We start from the raw sequence: 18959 nt of genomic DNA, 5'->3' as shown, positions 1-18959 counted from the left end.
AAATAAAATGATAAAAAATAGTAATTATGTAAATTTTTTGACTAAGACGAATGGTCAAACATGCATTAAAAAGTTAACGGCGTCAAACATTTAGGGATGGAGGTCTTTTTGTAATTGAAAAGTATGCGCTTAAAAACCGAGGAGAAATAAGAATAAGCTGGAGAGAAATGTCCTAGTGGTGTCCCAATATAATAGCTCAACCTTACCATGATGTTGTATTTGCGACAGCCGACAGTGACCATCAGCGACCACCAATCCTGACGGCTCAATGCCATTCCTGACGGTTAAAAACCTTTGGAAAACTCTGTTTTCTGGTAGAAAATAGCAACAACGACAGTAGCTGACCTCCAATACTTATATATCTCTATAAACACGAAAGCTATATATGTGTGTGCTCTGGAACTGCAGTATACCACAACAAAACACTAAGGCCAACATAGTTAATTAATTAATTTGTTGTAATTAAAGTCCCAACCAGAATGATTCATAATTATCAACGTGGCTATCACAAATCTTAGTATTACACTTTCATTGCACAGTCATGAAAATATCCAGCATGCAAATTGTACATCTTGATCTTGCATTTCGGCTCATCTGAATCCGTTTTATTCACTTCACTGCACTGATTTCGCCTTGCGGTTTTCGGCGTCATACTTTAGAGCCGCGGGAATGTGTGTGTTGATGAGGTATGAGCTCCAGTTGATGCAATTAGGGTCGAAATTAAATGCGGATGCGTCGTTTTGGTCCATGGCCGTCCACTTCCACAGCTTCCTCAGGTTGGTGTCGTCAAAGCTTCATCAAAATTGAGTATGCAAATGTGAAATCAGAATGTATGTACTCCATCCATCCCTAAATGTTTGACGTCGTTGAATTTTTTATACACGTTTGACTATTCGTCTTATTCAAAAAATTTACATAATTATTAATTATTTTTATATCATTTTATTTATTGTTAAATATACTTTTATGCATATATATAGCTTTACATATTTGATACAAAAAATTTGAATAAGACGAATAGTCAAACGTGTGTAAAAAAGTCAACGGCGACAAACATTTAGGGACGGAGGTAGTAATTCAGTTATTGATTTGTTACCTGTTATTTTGTATGTCAACATGTGTTTTTGAGGATTTGCAGACTTGCAATGCATGTTTGTTTATGAATTATATATGGAATTAATTTGTTTTGTCTGTGTGAAAATCATTAGTACATGTGGAAATTATGTCTTCGTGCGAATGAAAGGTATTTTAAATTTTTAAATTTCTATTTACTACATGTCGATAAGTAAGAAAAAAAACAGTCTAGAAAAAATATGTGGGTAATTTCTTTGGACTCTACAAGGGACATTGTCAAGTATACCAGCATATTATGTGTTCTATAGAAGTTTAGGGACATTGTGTTGATCAGAATGTGCTATTTCACTCCTAGAAAACAAGAGTGGCAGAGGAAACTCAAATTAAAAACGTACTATAAATTAACACATTGTTTCCCTTCTTCCAATCTATCTACTAAACAGTAGTGCTAGCTTGACAAAAAAAAACATATATAGCTCACCATCCTCTGAAGAAGACATACGGAGCATAAAACTTTGCCACAGTCATTAAAAAGTTGTAACCTCGATTAAGCTTGCTGTAATTCTTGGAGTACAGTCCTCCCAGCAACATACTCACTACATGCATAATCTGCTTATCATCACAAGGTTGACATGCCAAAGTCAGTAAATCATCAAATTAATTGTATACACGATTAACCGATTCCAAATTGCAGAGTTTTTTTTTTTTTTGAGGCAATCGGCAGGCGCTCTCCCATTCATTAAGCAAAAATTGCAGAGTTAAGAAAGAAAGAAAAAGAATGTTACCTCCAGTGGCAGCTTGTACCGTAGAACCATGTAGGCATGGAAGTACGAGAATCTCTTGAACATTAGAATTTTTTTGTTTTCTACGATCTTCCCATCTTTGCCAGTACGGGGATTTTTGTCAAAGTAGATGTACGCAGATTCTTCGATGAAGGAGCTGGACAGGGGATTTTGGTGAGCCGAAGACATATGGTATATCACTTGAGATCGTTCATTCCAGTGACTGGCAATGGCTGCCATCATTGCGTTAATCACCATATCTCCAGGTATCTATTCAATTTGCAGATTTTCATTAATAACCATATGTGAATTTTGCAGATTGTTTGTTATATTAGTAATATACCCGTCCGTTGCAACAGGTCCATGCAACCGATGATGGATTCCATAGGTCCATAGAGAAAAGAAATAGTCTATACAATTATTAGTGGACATGCACAGCCTACGAAGAAAAAAGCAGTTTTCTTAAAGAAACCCCTTATTTTTTCTGTTTTTTCTTGGAAATGATGGTTTTGCCTGACATGCGATGGGAAGAGGATGAACGACTCTTCTTTTAAATAATAGAGACATTGAATGGAGAAGAGGACATGCGATTACTCTTTTAAATAGTATAGATATATTCACATTTGTGAGTAACCTAATGTATAAGATATTAACTTGCAGATGTCTATTAAAAGTATATCCCCTATTTTCAAGATGGATGGTAATTACTAGAAGGTTTGTGTGGGATTTTAGCTATACCGTAGTTTTGAAATACTCACCAGGTCAAATAAAACATTATCATCAGCGATAAAACATGGAACGGTTTGGTCATTGTAGGCAACAAACATGGCATCTACAGTCCTGTAAAAAAAATACCATGTAAATATCCATTGTGTGAAAAAATTAAAAGTTATCTAGACATATCAATATTCCACATTAGATTTCTATGACAAGCCACTCCTAGTGCACATAGTGGCACTATAGCAATATATGCATTTTTGAACATAATACATAAGTTCATAAAATACAATTAATGGTAAGTATTTACTGCTAATATGAAAGGCGCAAGGGTGTGAGCAAATAAATGACAATTATTGTTACTGCTAACTAGGTGTAGGAATGAATATATATATTTACCTAGTTCCTTCTATCCATCCTGGCATTGGCTCCTGAATAGTGCTTGTTATCATGCTTGGCCTAGCGATTACAACCGGAAGGTCTCGTCCCAATTGTCCCAGCAACATCTCCCCCATGGCCTTAGTCAGCACATATGTATTTGGCCAGCCAAAGTGATTGGCCCTTCAAAACATTCATCAGTTGACCATGTTATTAATTCATTCATGTGCACTGCATTGTTTTTTTGAAGGTGTTAAGGTATGTAAAGATTAGCATCTAGGAGTGAATGATTCATTCCTGCAAACCTTTTAATCCCAAGTTTCTTCATGGTTGTCTTTTCTGAGATTTTGTCACTGGAGGATTTCATTCTGAGTTCTGACTTGGTCCAGTCTACTAGCTGCAGCTCAGCTTCTATGTCCAAGTGGTAGCCTTTTCGTAGTGCTTCACCCATCTGGAACGGTTTCTCAAGCAACAGGCCCGCTTGCTCACCAGCTACATAAGCTGTTCATAACAAGTTGACAACATCACCATGTTCGTCATGTTTATGATATGATGCTAGCTCATGTATACAAATCATCGTTTTATATTGGCTAGTTTTGAGGTAGCACATTTTAAGCTTGCAGCGGTAACTCGTGATACCAAATCGTTTCTGATCGTTGGATCCAACAGTGCACAGGATCTAATAATGAGAAACGATTTGGTACCTCGAGTTGCAAAAGGAAAGATGAGGTAAAACTCAGAAAACGCTGAAATTGAGTAAATATTGCTAACTATAAAAACTAGCCGAGGCTTCGAAAATATGGAACCTGGCTGGAATATTGCGGGGGAAAGCGGTAGGGTGTGATGTTTTCAGCATATAGATAGTGATGGTTAGTAGAAATTTATACTCATGGTATACTTCACTTGGAACAAGCAATCAACTGAAGGAGCAAAATTAGTTGTCTATCTTTAAATCAACTTCTGCATACTCAACAGTCTATCTGTATAGCAGGCAATTTAAAATATTTTTACGTATGGAGAACTGTTCAATTAATCCAAGTGTCAGGACAGTCGGAAATGGTGAAAAAGAGGACAGGAGGGGGCGGGCTGCTGCTAACTAGGCCTGCTAATGGGTCAGATAGAAATGGATTAAATTGAGATGGGTTGGTTTGGTAAACTAGCCAGTAAAGAGATGGATCGGAGTGAATTTGGATTGGATCCAAATCCATTCGCAGGCCTACCGCTAACGGGAGGTGTTATCGGCCGGAGCCGAAACATGTGTATTTGGAAGAAATGGCAGTACTAGCTAGCTTTTTGATGGATCCGGCCGGTCCTTGAAGTGGAGGAAGAAGATCGATCCAGCCATTGGAGTATAGAAAAGAGATGGATCTGGTCACTAGAGTAGAGAAAGAAGTCAAATCTAGATGGTAGATCTTTTTACGATTTTGTTCCAATCCATTAATTGTTTGTCTTTGTTGCAGGTCGGTTGTATCCGAATGTTTTGCTCGATCGTCGGTTACACCAGATTCTGCATATATATTGATTTCTAGGTGTTTATATAATTACTATGCTTTTCTGAAGATTGGATCTAGCTAGTTGAAATATTTTCGCTCCAGTAATGAAACATTTTTTTCGCTGTATCATGAAACATCTTTGTTTAATTACTTTTTCACTGGGTGATATATCATATAAAACATTTCCTGACAATATTGTGCAACACCGTTTCACATTTTGCAAAGTGTTGGATGCTCAGGTGCTAGTCTCCTGAATGACTTTTTTTTGAGTTTTTTTCACAAGGGTCAAAAAGAGTTGAAATTAAACGAGTGATAGCTATGATTAGTTGAGATGAAAAAGTTGGTGATGAAATAAAATAAGATGGTTGTGGTTCATTGAGATAAGTATGTTTATTGTGAGCTAGTTATATTTTGGGACAAAAGTTAGACATTAGAATAATTATATTTGGGATATAGGTAGTAGTACTCGCTCTGTCTTAAAATAAAATTATTTATGTCATACACCATTTTATTCTAAAATGAAGCTATTTCTATTATAAACCATTTGTCCTAAACTAAAATTATTTCTCCACCTATCTCATCATTCAACCAATCACAACCATTTTTTATTTTAATTTTCTCACCTACATTTTTTTCTCAACAAATCACAAACTTTCTCCAAATATTTTTATCTACTTTGTCCAGCTCTATAAATTGTTATATTTTAGAAGAGAGGTGTAATTGAACATTATATGTTTTTCGTGTACTGTTTTATTGTTGAATATTTGGTATGCTTACCGGTGGAAACATGGAGGAGCATCTTGAGGTTATCACACCGGTTTGCAAACTGGCATAAATGGACGACTCCTAGGGTGTTTGTTTCCAACGCAACGTCATACCTGCATAGGAGTGACCCAGTGAGAATGACATATATCTAGGATTACTTAATTTGGACCAACATTGCAGTGCTGGTAAAACGAAATTGCTTCACTAATACTCCTCTGTTTGAAGTCATGAAATACTCTGGTTTTATTAGATAATTTTGTTATGTGGAGTGATCACTATCAGCAGGATTTCAGCTTAAATAATTTTTTTTTCATATAAATCGGCTGATGCCTTCTTAATTCTCAGAGATCTCATCTGTGCCAAGCGAAACATATCTATCATGTAAATATGAATTTTATATAAGTATAATTCACACTTTTCGAACAACTGTAAGAAAAAAGACTCATGTATCAATCACCCCATATATCATCGCTTCGACTTTTTATTTGATGCAATTTATTTTTAAATTTTATTGTTCATCTTATTCAAATTTTTTTCAATATGTAAAATAATACTCCCTCCGTTCCTAAATGTTTGATACTATTGACTTTTTTATATACGTTTGATCATTTGTCTCATTCAAATTCTTTTATGTAATATGTAAAGCTATATATATATGCATAAAAGTATATTTAACGATAAATGAAATGATATAAAAATAATTAATATTTATGTAAATTTTTTGAATAAGACAAATGGTCAAACATGTATAAAAAAGTCAACGGCATCAAATAATATTTAGGGACGGAGGTAGCGAGTCACAGTTAAAGTTTCTTGAATTGACGAATGGTTAAACGTTAACGACAAAAAGAAAATGCATCAAATAAAAAAAATAAATGGAGTATATAAATACCTCTCCATGAAATTGGTTGTTGCAGCTGCGTTGACGATGATTTCGACCTCCTGCTTTAACTGCTGGATCTCAGAGCTCCCAAGACCAAAGTTTTCATGTACGACGTCTCCAGCTAAAGGGCATATTTTGTTCTTGATGAAGGAGTGGAAGCCAGCTGCCCCGTGTTCCTCTCGCAGAACATCAAACAGACTTTTCTCTACAACCTGTAGCAAGCAGTTAAATCCTTGTGATTAATTTGTCTTAATTTGTTCCACCCAAGTAATTATGGATTTTTTTGTGGATGACCTTGTTAACACCGCTGCCTGCCTGTGTTCAATTAGCTTTCAACTTTTTGAATTTCTGGACGATATAAAATATCTCGAATTTTAGTAGCTAGCCAGCTAGGCATCTTTAATTTTTACTCAGTTGCAAGTCATGCGAAATGTGTTTGGCACGTCGGGTTCAAACTCGGGACATTTCTCTTCATGCGTACTCCTTTCATGCGTACTCCTTTCGTTTTATAATGTAAGACCTTTTTAGCTTTGGCTAGATTCATATGGATGCTAATAAATATAGACATATATATATATATATATTATATTCATTTATCAATTGATGAACTTAGACAAAGCTAGAAAAACTTACCATATGAAACGGAGGTAATAGTGTTCTAATCATCTTAGCCATCAACGGTTGCCATCAACGGTTGCTTGAATTTAACATTTATTCTTTTGGTTACATCGATTCAAAAATTATACTCTATCTGTCCTAACATACGAGATTATAGATTTGACCAATGCTAGAACTATGAACCAGAACATATATACTCCATGTTAAAATTTGTAGTCCTATGATAGAGCACACTCCATCCTATATAGCTACGTTTTGAAACGAGTGTTGTACATAATTCTTATTTTGCACCTATAAATGATTTCATTGATAGGGTCACCACCAACTATAAACAAACATGTAAATCTTGTTGAATATCAATAACATTCGTATAGATTATGTGTATGTACTCCCACCGTTCCATTGACATATATGTTTTATATACGTACGTGTCTGCACATATTAGTATTCACATAAATTTAGAGAATAAATTTAGAGAAGGACAAAAATATCTTATAATACGAAAACATAGGTAATAAGTGTTTATACCTCATTGAGAACACGCTGCTCGGCGGCTGCAGCGTCCGGGGCACGCACCAGAAGGTAGAGCTTCCTCACATTCGGCTGAACCCGCAGTATCTTCTCCACCAGCACTGTCATATATCGATATATAGAAATTTACAACCGTATCATTATAATTTTAATTTAAAATGCATGAGTTCGTACATAAACAATACATAATTAGTACGAACAAAACACCAAAACACATGGAAATCTAGTACGTGTCGAGTCGTTTGTGCATGCATATATAACTAACTATCTAGCATCCAGCAAGCTAGGTGTGCTTGCGCCAAGTTAGTTGCTCTTGCTCACTGTTCATCAAGTGACTGTTTAATAAAAAAAACTATACTCGCTCAATGTATGTGCTTTGCCATGGATAAAAGGTAATATATTATAATATGTTATATCCAAAATTAAATAAAAATATATTTTTCATAATATGGGTTTCACCTTTTTTTCTAGAGGGAATAGTCGACTCAATACGATTTTGTATGTACTACCTGGATCAATTCAAATTTGATTATTCTTAATAATTAGTATTACAAAGTAATGGGGGAGAAGTTCCGTTGTTTGCATGTCATCGAAATAGTTATTAAAAAATATAGAAAAATTTAACAAGATAGATTAATATGAGTTATATCAGTTCACAAACATACAAGTTTAAATCCAACTTCTACAAGTTGTAGCAAAAATAACAAAAATAATTATGAATATGCATATACTTGGTTTCAATTTACTTTGTTTTTTTGTTATAACTTGTAGAAGTTGAATTTAAACTTGTATGTTTGTGAACTGATATAACTCATATTAATCTATCTTGTTAAATTTTTCTATATTTTTTAATAACTATTTCGATGACATACAAGTATACGGGTGGATATCTATCGGTGTGCTAAAAAATATTTTCCAGTAGACGGGTGGTGTATCGGGTGTCTCCACAGCAAGTCTAGAAAAATAATTAACTATCGGATATTATTACGACAAGTAGATTAATAATATATAATATCATATATAAATGTAAGCAAAATAGAAAAAACCCGAGGCCCATACACGCATATATACATACAAGGTAACGTACTTTTTGCGAGGAAGCCAGTGGAGCCGGTGATGAGTAGGGTCCTGCCTCTGAAACTCTCCGCTATGCTTCGGCCAGCCATGATCTTCTTCTTTTCCCGTCTTACTACTTTATATATAAATAAGATATGAAGTCAAGGCGATATATGAGCATGTATTTATATGCATATCTATATAGCTAAGATTGCCCATTAATTAATTTATAGGGCGCCCACGGCTATATGTATGTAGGTAACGTACGCAGCCGTCCAACCAGCCAGAAGGTGACGTATATCTATCCCTAACGGTGGGGCGTGCATGCCCTACAAAAAATATCACGAACATATAATTAATACACACCAACCAAATTAATTAAATTTCACGTTCCCTCCCATTGACCAGCTCTTCGGAAAGGTTTTGCAGATGTTAAGGATACGAGTAATTTTACTATTCTTTAAAAGATATTAAATTTTATATAGAAAACATTGGTACCTTATGATACCTGCTTAAGAATGCATAGGAAAATGCTCTAAGATAAGGTTAATTTACTTAGATAATTTGATGTCATGGCCTATATATGCAGGGGTTTATTTTCTATATCCAACTGGATCACAGTAGAATTAGATATACAACATATTAAATACAGCATGTTATTAAAACTGGGTGGATTAGGAAGTATTACTCAAGAAATGTTTCAAATTTTAGATATATTTGAAATGCTACTAATGCTTATTTTTCTAGATAGGAAGTACAACTGGTAGGATATTCATAGTATTCTACCATTGACATATATACCTCATGTTCTTATATTTTTTAATGGAGGAAAAATAAGGTGGTAACAGTACTACCAAAACATTCAACTCAGTTGGTTCATAACATCCATATTTGCATGTATGTAACACACATCTAGTGTTGGGTATGGACCCAGCTAGAACTAAGGGTTGTTTGTTTAGAGGGGCTAATCCATAGGCCATTAAAATATCAAACAAAAGAGACTAAAAGATACTAAAATTATTTAGGTCCATAAGTCATTATGAGAGATGTTAAAAGGGACTAAAGGTCTATAGTATACCTACTCTACTACTCTAGATCTATAGCTATGTGTGTGTTGTGTACTATTGAGTATGTCATTTAATGAGATTTTAAACAAATAAAGTAGGACTAATTAAAAGGGACTTATGTTTTAGTTCTAGAACTAATTTTTAGTCCTAAGACTTATGGAAACAAACAGTACATAAATCTCCAGCATTGTACTGTGCCAATATGTTTAGGGGTTGTTTGTTTGGAAGGTCTAAACTATAAGTCCCTCCACTTTAGTTCCTTTTAGCCCCTAAAATACCAAACAGGAGGGACTAAAAGGGACTAAAACTATCTAGGTCCATAAGTCACTGGGAGAGGTGCTAAAAGAAACTAAAAACCTACAGTACACCTACTCTACTATTCTAGCACTATAGCTATGTGTGTGTGCTCTGTACTATTGAGTAGGTCATTTAATGATGTTTTAGTCCCTTTTAGAGCATCCCCAATAGCTCATCTATCCTAGAAATAGAGGATGAAGACTACAAATTAAGCTTCAACAGAACGGCTATCCTATCATCTAATTTTAGATGTCATCCATATTAGGAGAGAGAACATTTATATTTGGATGATTTCTCTCCATCCTCCAAAGAGAGAATGTCATATATGGATGATTTAGTGGAGTACAGAGAGATATGAAGAATGAAACTAGTTTAGATGCTCATCTAAATGAAGATATGGATGACCAAATTTAGATGAGTTGTTGAGGATGCTCTTAGTCCTTCCAAACAAACAAGGTATGACTAAAATGGACTTATGTTTTAGTCCTTAGTCCTAGGACTTATGGAAACAAACAACACCTTAATAGGATAGGGAACCTAAACAATCTCACCTTTTTCAAAGCAAATCTATGCACGTGCAGGAATAATAAGACATCTAATTCTAAGAGGAGTTTTAAATACTCTAACTTGGAGCAAGCAAGGGCGGTTAACAAAGCAAGGTTGGGGGAGGGGGGGGGGGTTGTCATCAGATTTGATTTTAAAATCGGCACCAATAAGATCCTATTGGTGAAATCCTAATACTCATAACCATGTATATATGACCTCTCTCATTTGCTAGTTATTTAAACTAAGTTTGTGAATTATCAAATGTGGTATTCGAACTCTAAATCTCCCAGTCACATATTCTCCTCCTTACTAACTCATGAACTACACATCACATTCATTTGGATATATATATTTCTCCTTTTGACCCTTCCTATACATGATTTGAAGCATGATATACATTTCTCCTTTTTGACCCTTCCTATACGTGATTTGAAGTATACATTTCAGCATATAAATGATGTTAAATGAAAAGTTGTCAACTATATTTACAGATCCCGAGATCTATAAATTTTATATAAAGTTTGTGTCTAACCGATTTCGTATTAAAAAAAGTAAGATCAATATAAAAAGGGCAACTCTTCGGTGTATTTTACTGGTAGTATTATCTACCAGCAGTATTATACTACTAGTATAACTATTCTCAATCATTGATTAAAAATTATACTTTTGTACTTTGTTAATTAATTGATTAGCAGTATTTTGTAATTTTGTTTTTTTGCAATAAAGATCACAATAAAAGTGACGATATTATCCTTTCAAATTTCTACTACACCTAATATTATTGGTACTATAATTTAATCACAGTCATTCGATAAAAATAGATCACTGATATAGATCAAATTTTACTGCCAGTAAAATACACCGAAGTCAGTCCCATATAAAGAACACTTGTAATTGCTTACTACCAACCGGCATCGATGACCTTGACAAAAATTTGAAAATTTTACCATATTAAAAATGCCCATGAATTGGCACTGATGAGGCACTAAGCAGTGTCAGTTCCAGTGAACCAACACTAATAAGACCCATCACATTAGTGTTGGTTCTGGTCATCATCAGCACTGATACTTATCATTAGTGTTGGTTCTTGAGGATGGGGCACACACATCGAGGCTATGTAGACAGGCAGTAATCAGGTTGAGAGGGTCCTCCATGTTTAGTTCTACTTGAGGTTGATCTCAGCACTGGATGATATAAACCATCTATAGCAGAAACACCCGCTTGGACAGAAAAGGTGTGTGCATAAGTTAGTGCTTAATTCGATCTAATAATTAATTTCAAAGATTGAGAAATGCTCAAATGATAGGCCAAAATAATACAACTTAATGACTTATTAATTTTTTGCCAGGTTAAGAATTAGGTGATAGAGAAATTGGTCTGATGACCATAAATTTTCCATGAAAAGATGAAGTAGGATACATGGAGGCTAGTCGGAAGCCAATGGTTGCTCGGACCTCAGTTTAGCTAAAGCTCAAACCGACAACTCTACACCAAGATCACAAGACGGCCCTGTTTCTTTCTAAGGGAGAGTAAACTCAGATTTTCTCCCTTTTTTTATATGCACGCTTCTCAAATTATTGAATGATGTGTATTTGATGATAATTTAATTTCTATAGAAAAGTTATTTTAAAAAATCATATGAATCTATTTTTTAAAATTTTTTAGGCTAATAATTAATTAACCATGCACTAATATGTCTATGTTTTTTTGGATTCGTTAATTAACCCACCAAAGAACAGGTTATTGGTCCAGAAATGCCAGGAAATCAGAAATCTATCCTGACCAGATATTTCATCCTCACCGAATACGCTAAGGTTCAAATAGATAAGGTGCATTCTAAGCATGCTCAATTAGAGCTGGATATTGCAACGCTGGAGGGTGTCGAACTTCTAAAGAATGCGGTCAACCAGTTCATACTGGAGCACCGTCGTGATATTATATGTTCTTCAGAGTCAATGCGAGTCAATGCAGACTATAGGTTTAATCTTTTTGATTAAATGTAGTTACGATTATATGAAATATATATATAGAACATTTACATATTTTATTATGTGTAAGTCAAAAACAACCGGCAAGGGCTGTACACCAGCTCCACCATCTCCACCTAGGCCACCATCGCTGCCACAAAGTCCTCCATTAAACAAGCCATCCTCCGCATCCAAGCCTCCATCCTCACTGAAGCGGCCATCACTGCCCAAGCCATAATCCTTACCCAAGCCACCCTCCCCACCCAAACAGTCTTCCCCACCGGAGCATTCATCCCCCCCCCCCCCAGCCTCAGTCTCCATCCAAGCCGTCCTCCGCATAAAAAGAGGCTTCACCTTCATATCATCAAACTTATTTTTGTGTTCACTTTTATGACTTTTGTAAAAAAAAGTTAGAGTGTCCGGATTGACCAAGAATATAGTTTTCTAATTTGTCTCTACACGCATATGGAGCATGTGTGGAAGTGAAGGTGGCATGCCACGGAAGACGACATCATGTTGATGGTTTCATAGGACCCAGAAGTAGAGGATGAAGAAGGTTGTGAAGTGTTGCTTTGGAATTCTTGGGTCAGGTCTAATCTGAAAACAGAGATCCTACTTCATGAATATCTGGGTGTAAGATGATGGAGATCCTGAAAGCTATTGCAAAGTTGCAATGGATTTGAATACCTGAGTAAGATTTCTGGCTTTATCTAGATTTATCTGTATGTTAATAAATCTAGATATATATACATTGATATATGGATGAATTTAAGCAAAACCTATAAATTCTTATAATACGAAACATAGTTAATATTAAGGGAAGGTTCCGAACCCTCTCTCCCAAATACACCCAAGGGCATGGAAGAAAAGGAAAAAATTTTACTCGAGATGTAAGATAAAATCAGTTTCCCTTAAGAGACTACTGACAAGCTGTTAACAGGGAATGCTCCATATTTTGGGGAGATTTTTGTAACGTTTCCCACCGTAGAATCAACATCAAGATTCGTGCAATTCGCGGCTGCTCCTCCGACCATATGTCTCGTGATTGGTGCCCTCGGTGAGATGGGCAGAACCAGGCGTGGGGCAACTTGGGTTTGAGCCTCACGCCTGGTTGAAAAAATGTATTAGAAAGTACTAAATTTTAGGTAAAATTTATTCAAAGAATATATACTTAATTGTTGAGCCCTAGATTTGAAAATTTCGTGCGAACCATGATGTATGTAATATGCAAATCAATAAATTAGTGCGGAAAACATGTACACACATCTGAAAAATCAAGGGCAAGAACTAATGTGGGAGTACACACACGAATTACATGTATATATATAATCGATCGACGCTACTATTAATTCTCACACAGCTATAGCCGCCGGCGCCGTCGCAGCTCAGCCTTTGCACTGGTAGCCGCTGGTGCAGCCCCGGCCGGTGTACGGCTGCCCCGCCGCCGTGCACGACCGGAGGCACGCCGGCTTGTTGGGGTTCAGCACCGAGTTCTGGATGCTGCTGGCCAGCACGCGCCGGTGCACCACCGCCTCCTCCCGGCCGGAAGCTGCCGCCGCGCCGGCGCTGGACCTCGCGCCGTCGTCGGCGGCGGCTCCGGCCACGGTGACGGCGACGGCGAGGACGACGGCGGCCAGAAGGGCGACGTGCACGCGCCCATCCATACTCGGCTCACGCTTCACGTATGCATATATGCTACCTGAAGCGTCAGCGCCAGCTTATTATAAACAGTGTGAGTTATTGTAAAGCGAAGGGGCCAGTCTGGTGTTGGTTTTGCTTCATGTAACTTTTCGACAACTACTAACTAACTAACTACTACTACGAAAGTACCAAAAATCATAGAGCGCCGTTTAAACCGATTTGCAGAGGCAACTGTTTTTTTTCTTTTCTTATAACTATGGATGTTCTCTGTATAACAGACTTAATTTTTGGCATCTCCGAAGATTTCGTCAGGAAAAATTTCAGATTTAAACAAATTTTGCTGAACTTTAAAATATTTTAAATTTTCTGCCGAGGGATTAGTCCATAGCTCCTCGCTGACGCCCTGAGGGGCATATCTAATACGTGAACGGTTGCGGGCGGGTGGGCTCGCACGAACCCATGGTTTGATTGTTTTTTGAAAAAAAAATCAAACGTTAAATTTACAAATGAAAATAATTTATAAATAAAACTTTAATATATATATTATTAGCAATTTAAAAACCAATGCTGGAAAATAAACTTCAGTGAAAAAACCTCAAAATCAACTTTAAATTCAAGATAGAAAATTTAAATTACGTCGCAGGAGCAAAAATATAAGCAAAAAGAGGGTGAGCCAGTTCCAAACAGTGTCTACATGCATGCAATCCAAACTCATACTCCGATGCCTCTGTTTCTTAGCCATTGAGCCGAACAATCACACGGATGTCTAGCCTTATGTATATATAAACACACGTTGATACATGATTTTACACATACAACAGCTGTATATGCAGATGCTTATACATACATATATAAGATTTATACTTTTAATTATAAACATATAAATTTGAAACAAAATCGACAACCTATAATCTATACCTTTATCCGCGCAAAATATGGTACATGGAAATTATTGTAAAAAATAGTCATAAATACTTTATAGATATACGCATTGAAAGCATATTGTAAGCATAACTTTATATGTATAAAAATTTATACTTGTCAATTTTATATGTATAAATTTTATACATATAAATTTTGTATTTAGAACGAATTCAAAAATAATTGACAAAAGAAGTCCAAACAAATATATGGGCTGTTAGCAAAAATAAAATGGGCTGCTTTGAAAAATGGGCTGTTGGGAATTCCCAACCCAATGACTAGGATGATGTCCATAACATTAGATAAGTTAACATCTAAGATTAAAGATGATGTGATAAGTGATAAATGAGGAAACAGAATGAAACCATGTCTTGTATGAGACATGGTTTCTATACAACATTCAAGATATCATGTGAGATAAGTAGCATTAAATTGAAGTATGTAATAGTGGTGTTTGTATTGGAGGAGGAGTGTCTTGATGATGTGGAGTTGATAGAAACAGAGTGCTTTGAAAAGTGAGCTGTTAGAAAAAAAACAGACTGCTTTAAAAAAATTAGAAAGATTGACCATTCTGATTCGGTAAAAGACCCAAATTATAACCATATGGCAACTAAAAACACAAAATAGAAGCTCATATGGTATGGAAAAAAGAAATAACATTCCGACATGATCGTGTGCGTCTCTTCTCGCGTTAGACTTTCTGCTCACGGAGGTTGCGGGGTTGCTATGACTACGTTTTTGATGCGAGGAAAAGACTACTAAATTTCTTACAGTGAGAATATATATGATATTATATATCTGCAGTCGTATGGCACATGTATAAGCAAAATATATATCAGTTTCTACTAGTGATAATAATAATATCATATGTATGAGTAACAAATTAAGCTTCTAATGTTGCCGAATTGTTAAAGTCAAGATGTAATTAATTACTCATTTGTTAAAATATAAGGTGTATTTTGTGTTGTTAGGATAATCCCAACGCATAGCGTCTACGAATGATGTCTATAGGAGAGAGAACAATAACTATCCATTTAGATCTAACCTTTCCAATGCACAGTTTCTATAGAGAAGAAAATTTAACGCCTACTTGCATGTAGTACGCATAAAGGAGGATATGTCGTGGCCGTATAGCCATGTAGCAAACTGGAATCCCGCATCATATCAAAATGGCACAACGATTGATCAACATAAGAACAGAGTGATATAGTACCAAATTAGATCAATCACACAACTATAATATAGGTAACCATACAAATAAACAAAGGGAATGGATCAATGATCTAGCAGTAACGCATCAGTAGACAAGCTGGAGTTCGTTGAAGTGAAAAAAAAAATCCCAGTCCAATATTACCTACTAATTAACTAATGATACTGATTAACATCGGTTTCTACGGAGTAAAATAAGCAATTTATAGGTCTGCCCTGCTAGGAGATGATTCTGTTCACCATGGAAAACCGGCAACTGGACCGCCAACTCGAGAAGCACCACCATCAATAGAACTTGAATCTGGAGCACCAACAGCAATTGCAGCAAGGGTGGAGGATTCACCTTGCAGCTCGATTGGATCTCGGTTGAGCGATTGCGGATGGATTTGGGCGATTTAGCTGCCAACAAAATTTGATTGGGGATGAGAAGGACGACAACCAAAACCTTGGCGCTCTGAGATTTGGGGACGCGCCGAAATTTCACGGAGATTTAGCCCGTGGTAGAATAAGCTGGCGCGCGGGAATGAGATTTGGCCCGCGGATGGAGCGCGGCCATGGTGGCGGGAGGGGACGGGCACAACGGATCGGGAGGCGGAGTGAGATTTGGATGGAAGAAACGATGAGCTGCTCCAACGCAGATATAACTCGTTTCCTGAGTCTTGGTAACTGCGCCGATCTAGTTTCGTGCATGAGACATCCTTTCTCTGCTTTTTCCCCAATCTCTTCCTTAATTTTTTCTTATGTGGCACCGTAATAAATTCTATCGATATTAGCTGAGGTGGAGTGTTGGGACTGCCCTTAGATTGGACCGATTTGTAGTTAGGCCAATCCTGTCTTTCTCGGACCAGCTCCGTCGCCTCCTCCGCATTAATTACTGTCGTTGTCCACGCTACCCGGGTTTATGCGGTGAAGGCCAAATGTGATGATGGGTAGGATCAATATCTTTTGTTGGTCACCAAAAATGTCAGTGAAGATGATTATGGTGGCATCATCATCATTTTAGGAGCAACATTGGTGACACGTGGCAGCGCCACACATCTTCTTAAAGACAGTGTCATGAAATCTCCTATCTCTGGTTTAAGGCTAATGACGGTGATATTTTAAATATTACAATATTTTTAAAAGTGTTACGTTGGAGGTACTTGTCACGGAACCCCATGGACTGGATTCAATAGCAACAGCAGTGACCCAATCTGGATAGATGATTGATTTACAGCTCAACTATTCACCAGTATTATCTTTTATTTTAATTAGACGCCCGTCGATACCAGTGATGGGAACGGAATTCAATGAATTTGGGATGAACCGTTGTTGTTTTACTAGTTTCAGGAACAAGGATTACACAAAGTTCAAAGTACGTTTCTTGTTTCAATCAAGTTGTTGTTTTGTAATTTGCTATGATTTGTTGTCTTGCCCTATAATCTCCACAATAATTGGCTATAACATTTTTAACGCAAAGACAAGAATATTCCAATTCCATTATGTAAAAATGTCACTTATGTGTCACAAACGTGTCTAATCAGTATAAATTATATTAATTTTGTCAAACAAAATTACATTGCAGCAGGGTGATTATTGGTCAAACTTTTGTCAAGATGAAATGTACATTGTATGCGTAGAATCTCCGAGACCATAATTCATCGACGACGTTAACAACCACCCTGGAAATTCATTTGCTTTGCCGCGCACCTAAAAGTTTATTTGTTGCATCTAGTATAGATCACATGCAAACCTCTCAAAATGTTACTAGTAGTTCACATGCAAATCTCTATATCTTTTTCATACCGCATGTTCCTATATAAGGCTGTATAAAAATATTTTTAAACAAAATACTATTTGAGAGCTTGTAACAAATATTTGGGTCCCAAAAAGATCTCAAATGAAAGACATTCAAATAAAAAATTGTATATTTTGTTGAGAATAATAACTTTCAAAAAAATCTTGTCCTCATATAATTTCATATGAAAATGTTGTGAGTTCTAAAATTGATTTTACGAACGACCGCTTAACAAAGCTACCCTGAAAACATTTCTCCTTATTCTTTGAAAATGATGAAACTTTAAAAAAATATTTCCAATTGAGGTCAAGCAAAGTTCCTAGGGATCCTCGTGATATTTCCTTTACTATGGTCATATCCATATTTGCTTCGAATATTTCTTTTAATACGATGGTTTTCTTATGTCAACTTACCTCTGTATGAGTTGAAACACTCTGTAACTTGACTCTAACTAACCATATTAAAAATAAAAAACTTTCCTTGATGTATAAATGAAACTATTATAATCGAACTAAAAATAAATTCTTTTATAATTTCATTTCAGCATTTGCAAGGAATAGTGAAAAAAGATATCCGAGGTCGCAAACTCGCAACGGATATTTGGGCACCTAAACGATCTAAATGAAAAGGCATTCAACTAATTTGTTAGTTTGTAGTAGATCTTGTTGAGAGCTATATTTTCTTTATCACAAGATTGTCATCATCTGAATTTGTCTAAAAAATTTGTGATCTTTTTTAAAGTAAAATAGAGTAATTTTTATTTGTATGGATGATTTATTGAGATGACATGGGCCGGCTGTTCTAGTAGGTTAACTAATCTCCCTTGTTTTCCGCGCGCACGCTTTCTAAACCACTAAACGGTTTATATTTTACAAAAATTTTCTATAGAAAAGTTGTTTTAAAAAATCATATTAATCTATTTTATATATTTTTTAATAATTAATAATTAATTAATCATGTACTAATCTATTATTATGTTTTTTTTATCAGGCTAAGTTAACTTAGCACCCCTCAAACAACACGGTCCTACTGTGACACAGTGGCATCTCAAGAGAATTGTCCTTAAAAACCACCATGTTTTTATGGGTAGTTTTGTAAAGGATCCATTGGCGAAAATTGTGCGCTTGAACATTAGCAGAGACGTGAAGAACCATGTTTTAAAAATAGGTCCATCCAGGCACCACGATTATGCTTAGGTACACTCGAAAGCAAGAAAGAACAAGGGGCCGATCTACAT

General features: G+C 36.0%; 1 protein-coding gene across 1 annotated transcript; it reads right to left on the bottom strand.

The window, feature by feature from the left end:
- Positions 1-447: 447 nt before the first annotated feature.
- Positions 448-8413, bottom strand: LOC102704418 (fatty acyl-CoA reductase 1-like). The gene is made up of 10 exons (XM_015835926.2): positions 8329-8413; positions 7239-7342; positions 6102-6304; positions 5222-5322; positions 3257-3452; positions 2973-3134; positions 2615-2696; positions 1860-2126; positions 1556-1683; positions 448-792 (listed from the first exon to the last, which is right to left on the bottom strand). Exons 1-10 carry the CDS (start codon positions 8405-8407, stop codon positions 615-617), a joined length of 1500 nt encoding a protein of 499 aa, XP_015691412.2. The 5' UTR covers positions 8408-8413; the 3' UTR covers positions 448-614.
- Positions 8414-18959: the final 10546 nt, after the last annotated feature.

The sequence above is a fragment of the Oryza brachyantha genome, chromosome 4 (assembly GCF_000231095.2).
Source record: "Oryza brachyantha chromosome 4, ObraRS2, whole genome shotgun sequence".
In the NCBI taxonomy this organism is placed as follows: Eukaryota; Viridiplantae; Streptophyta; class Magnoliopsida; order Poales; family Poaceae; genus Oryza; species Oryza brachyantha.
This window is presented reverse-complemented; position numbering and strand designations above follow the sequence as displayed.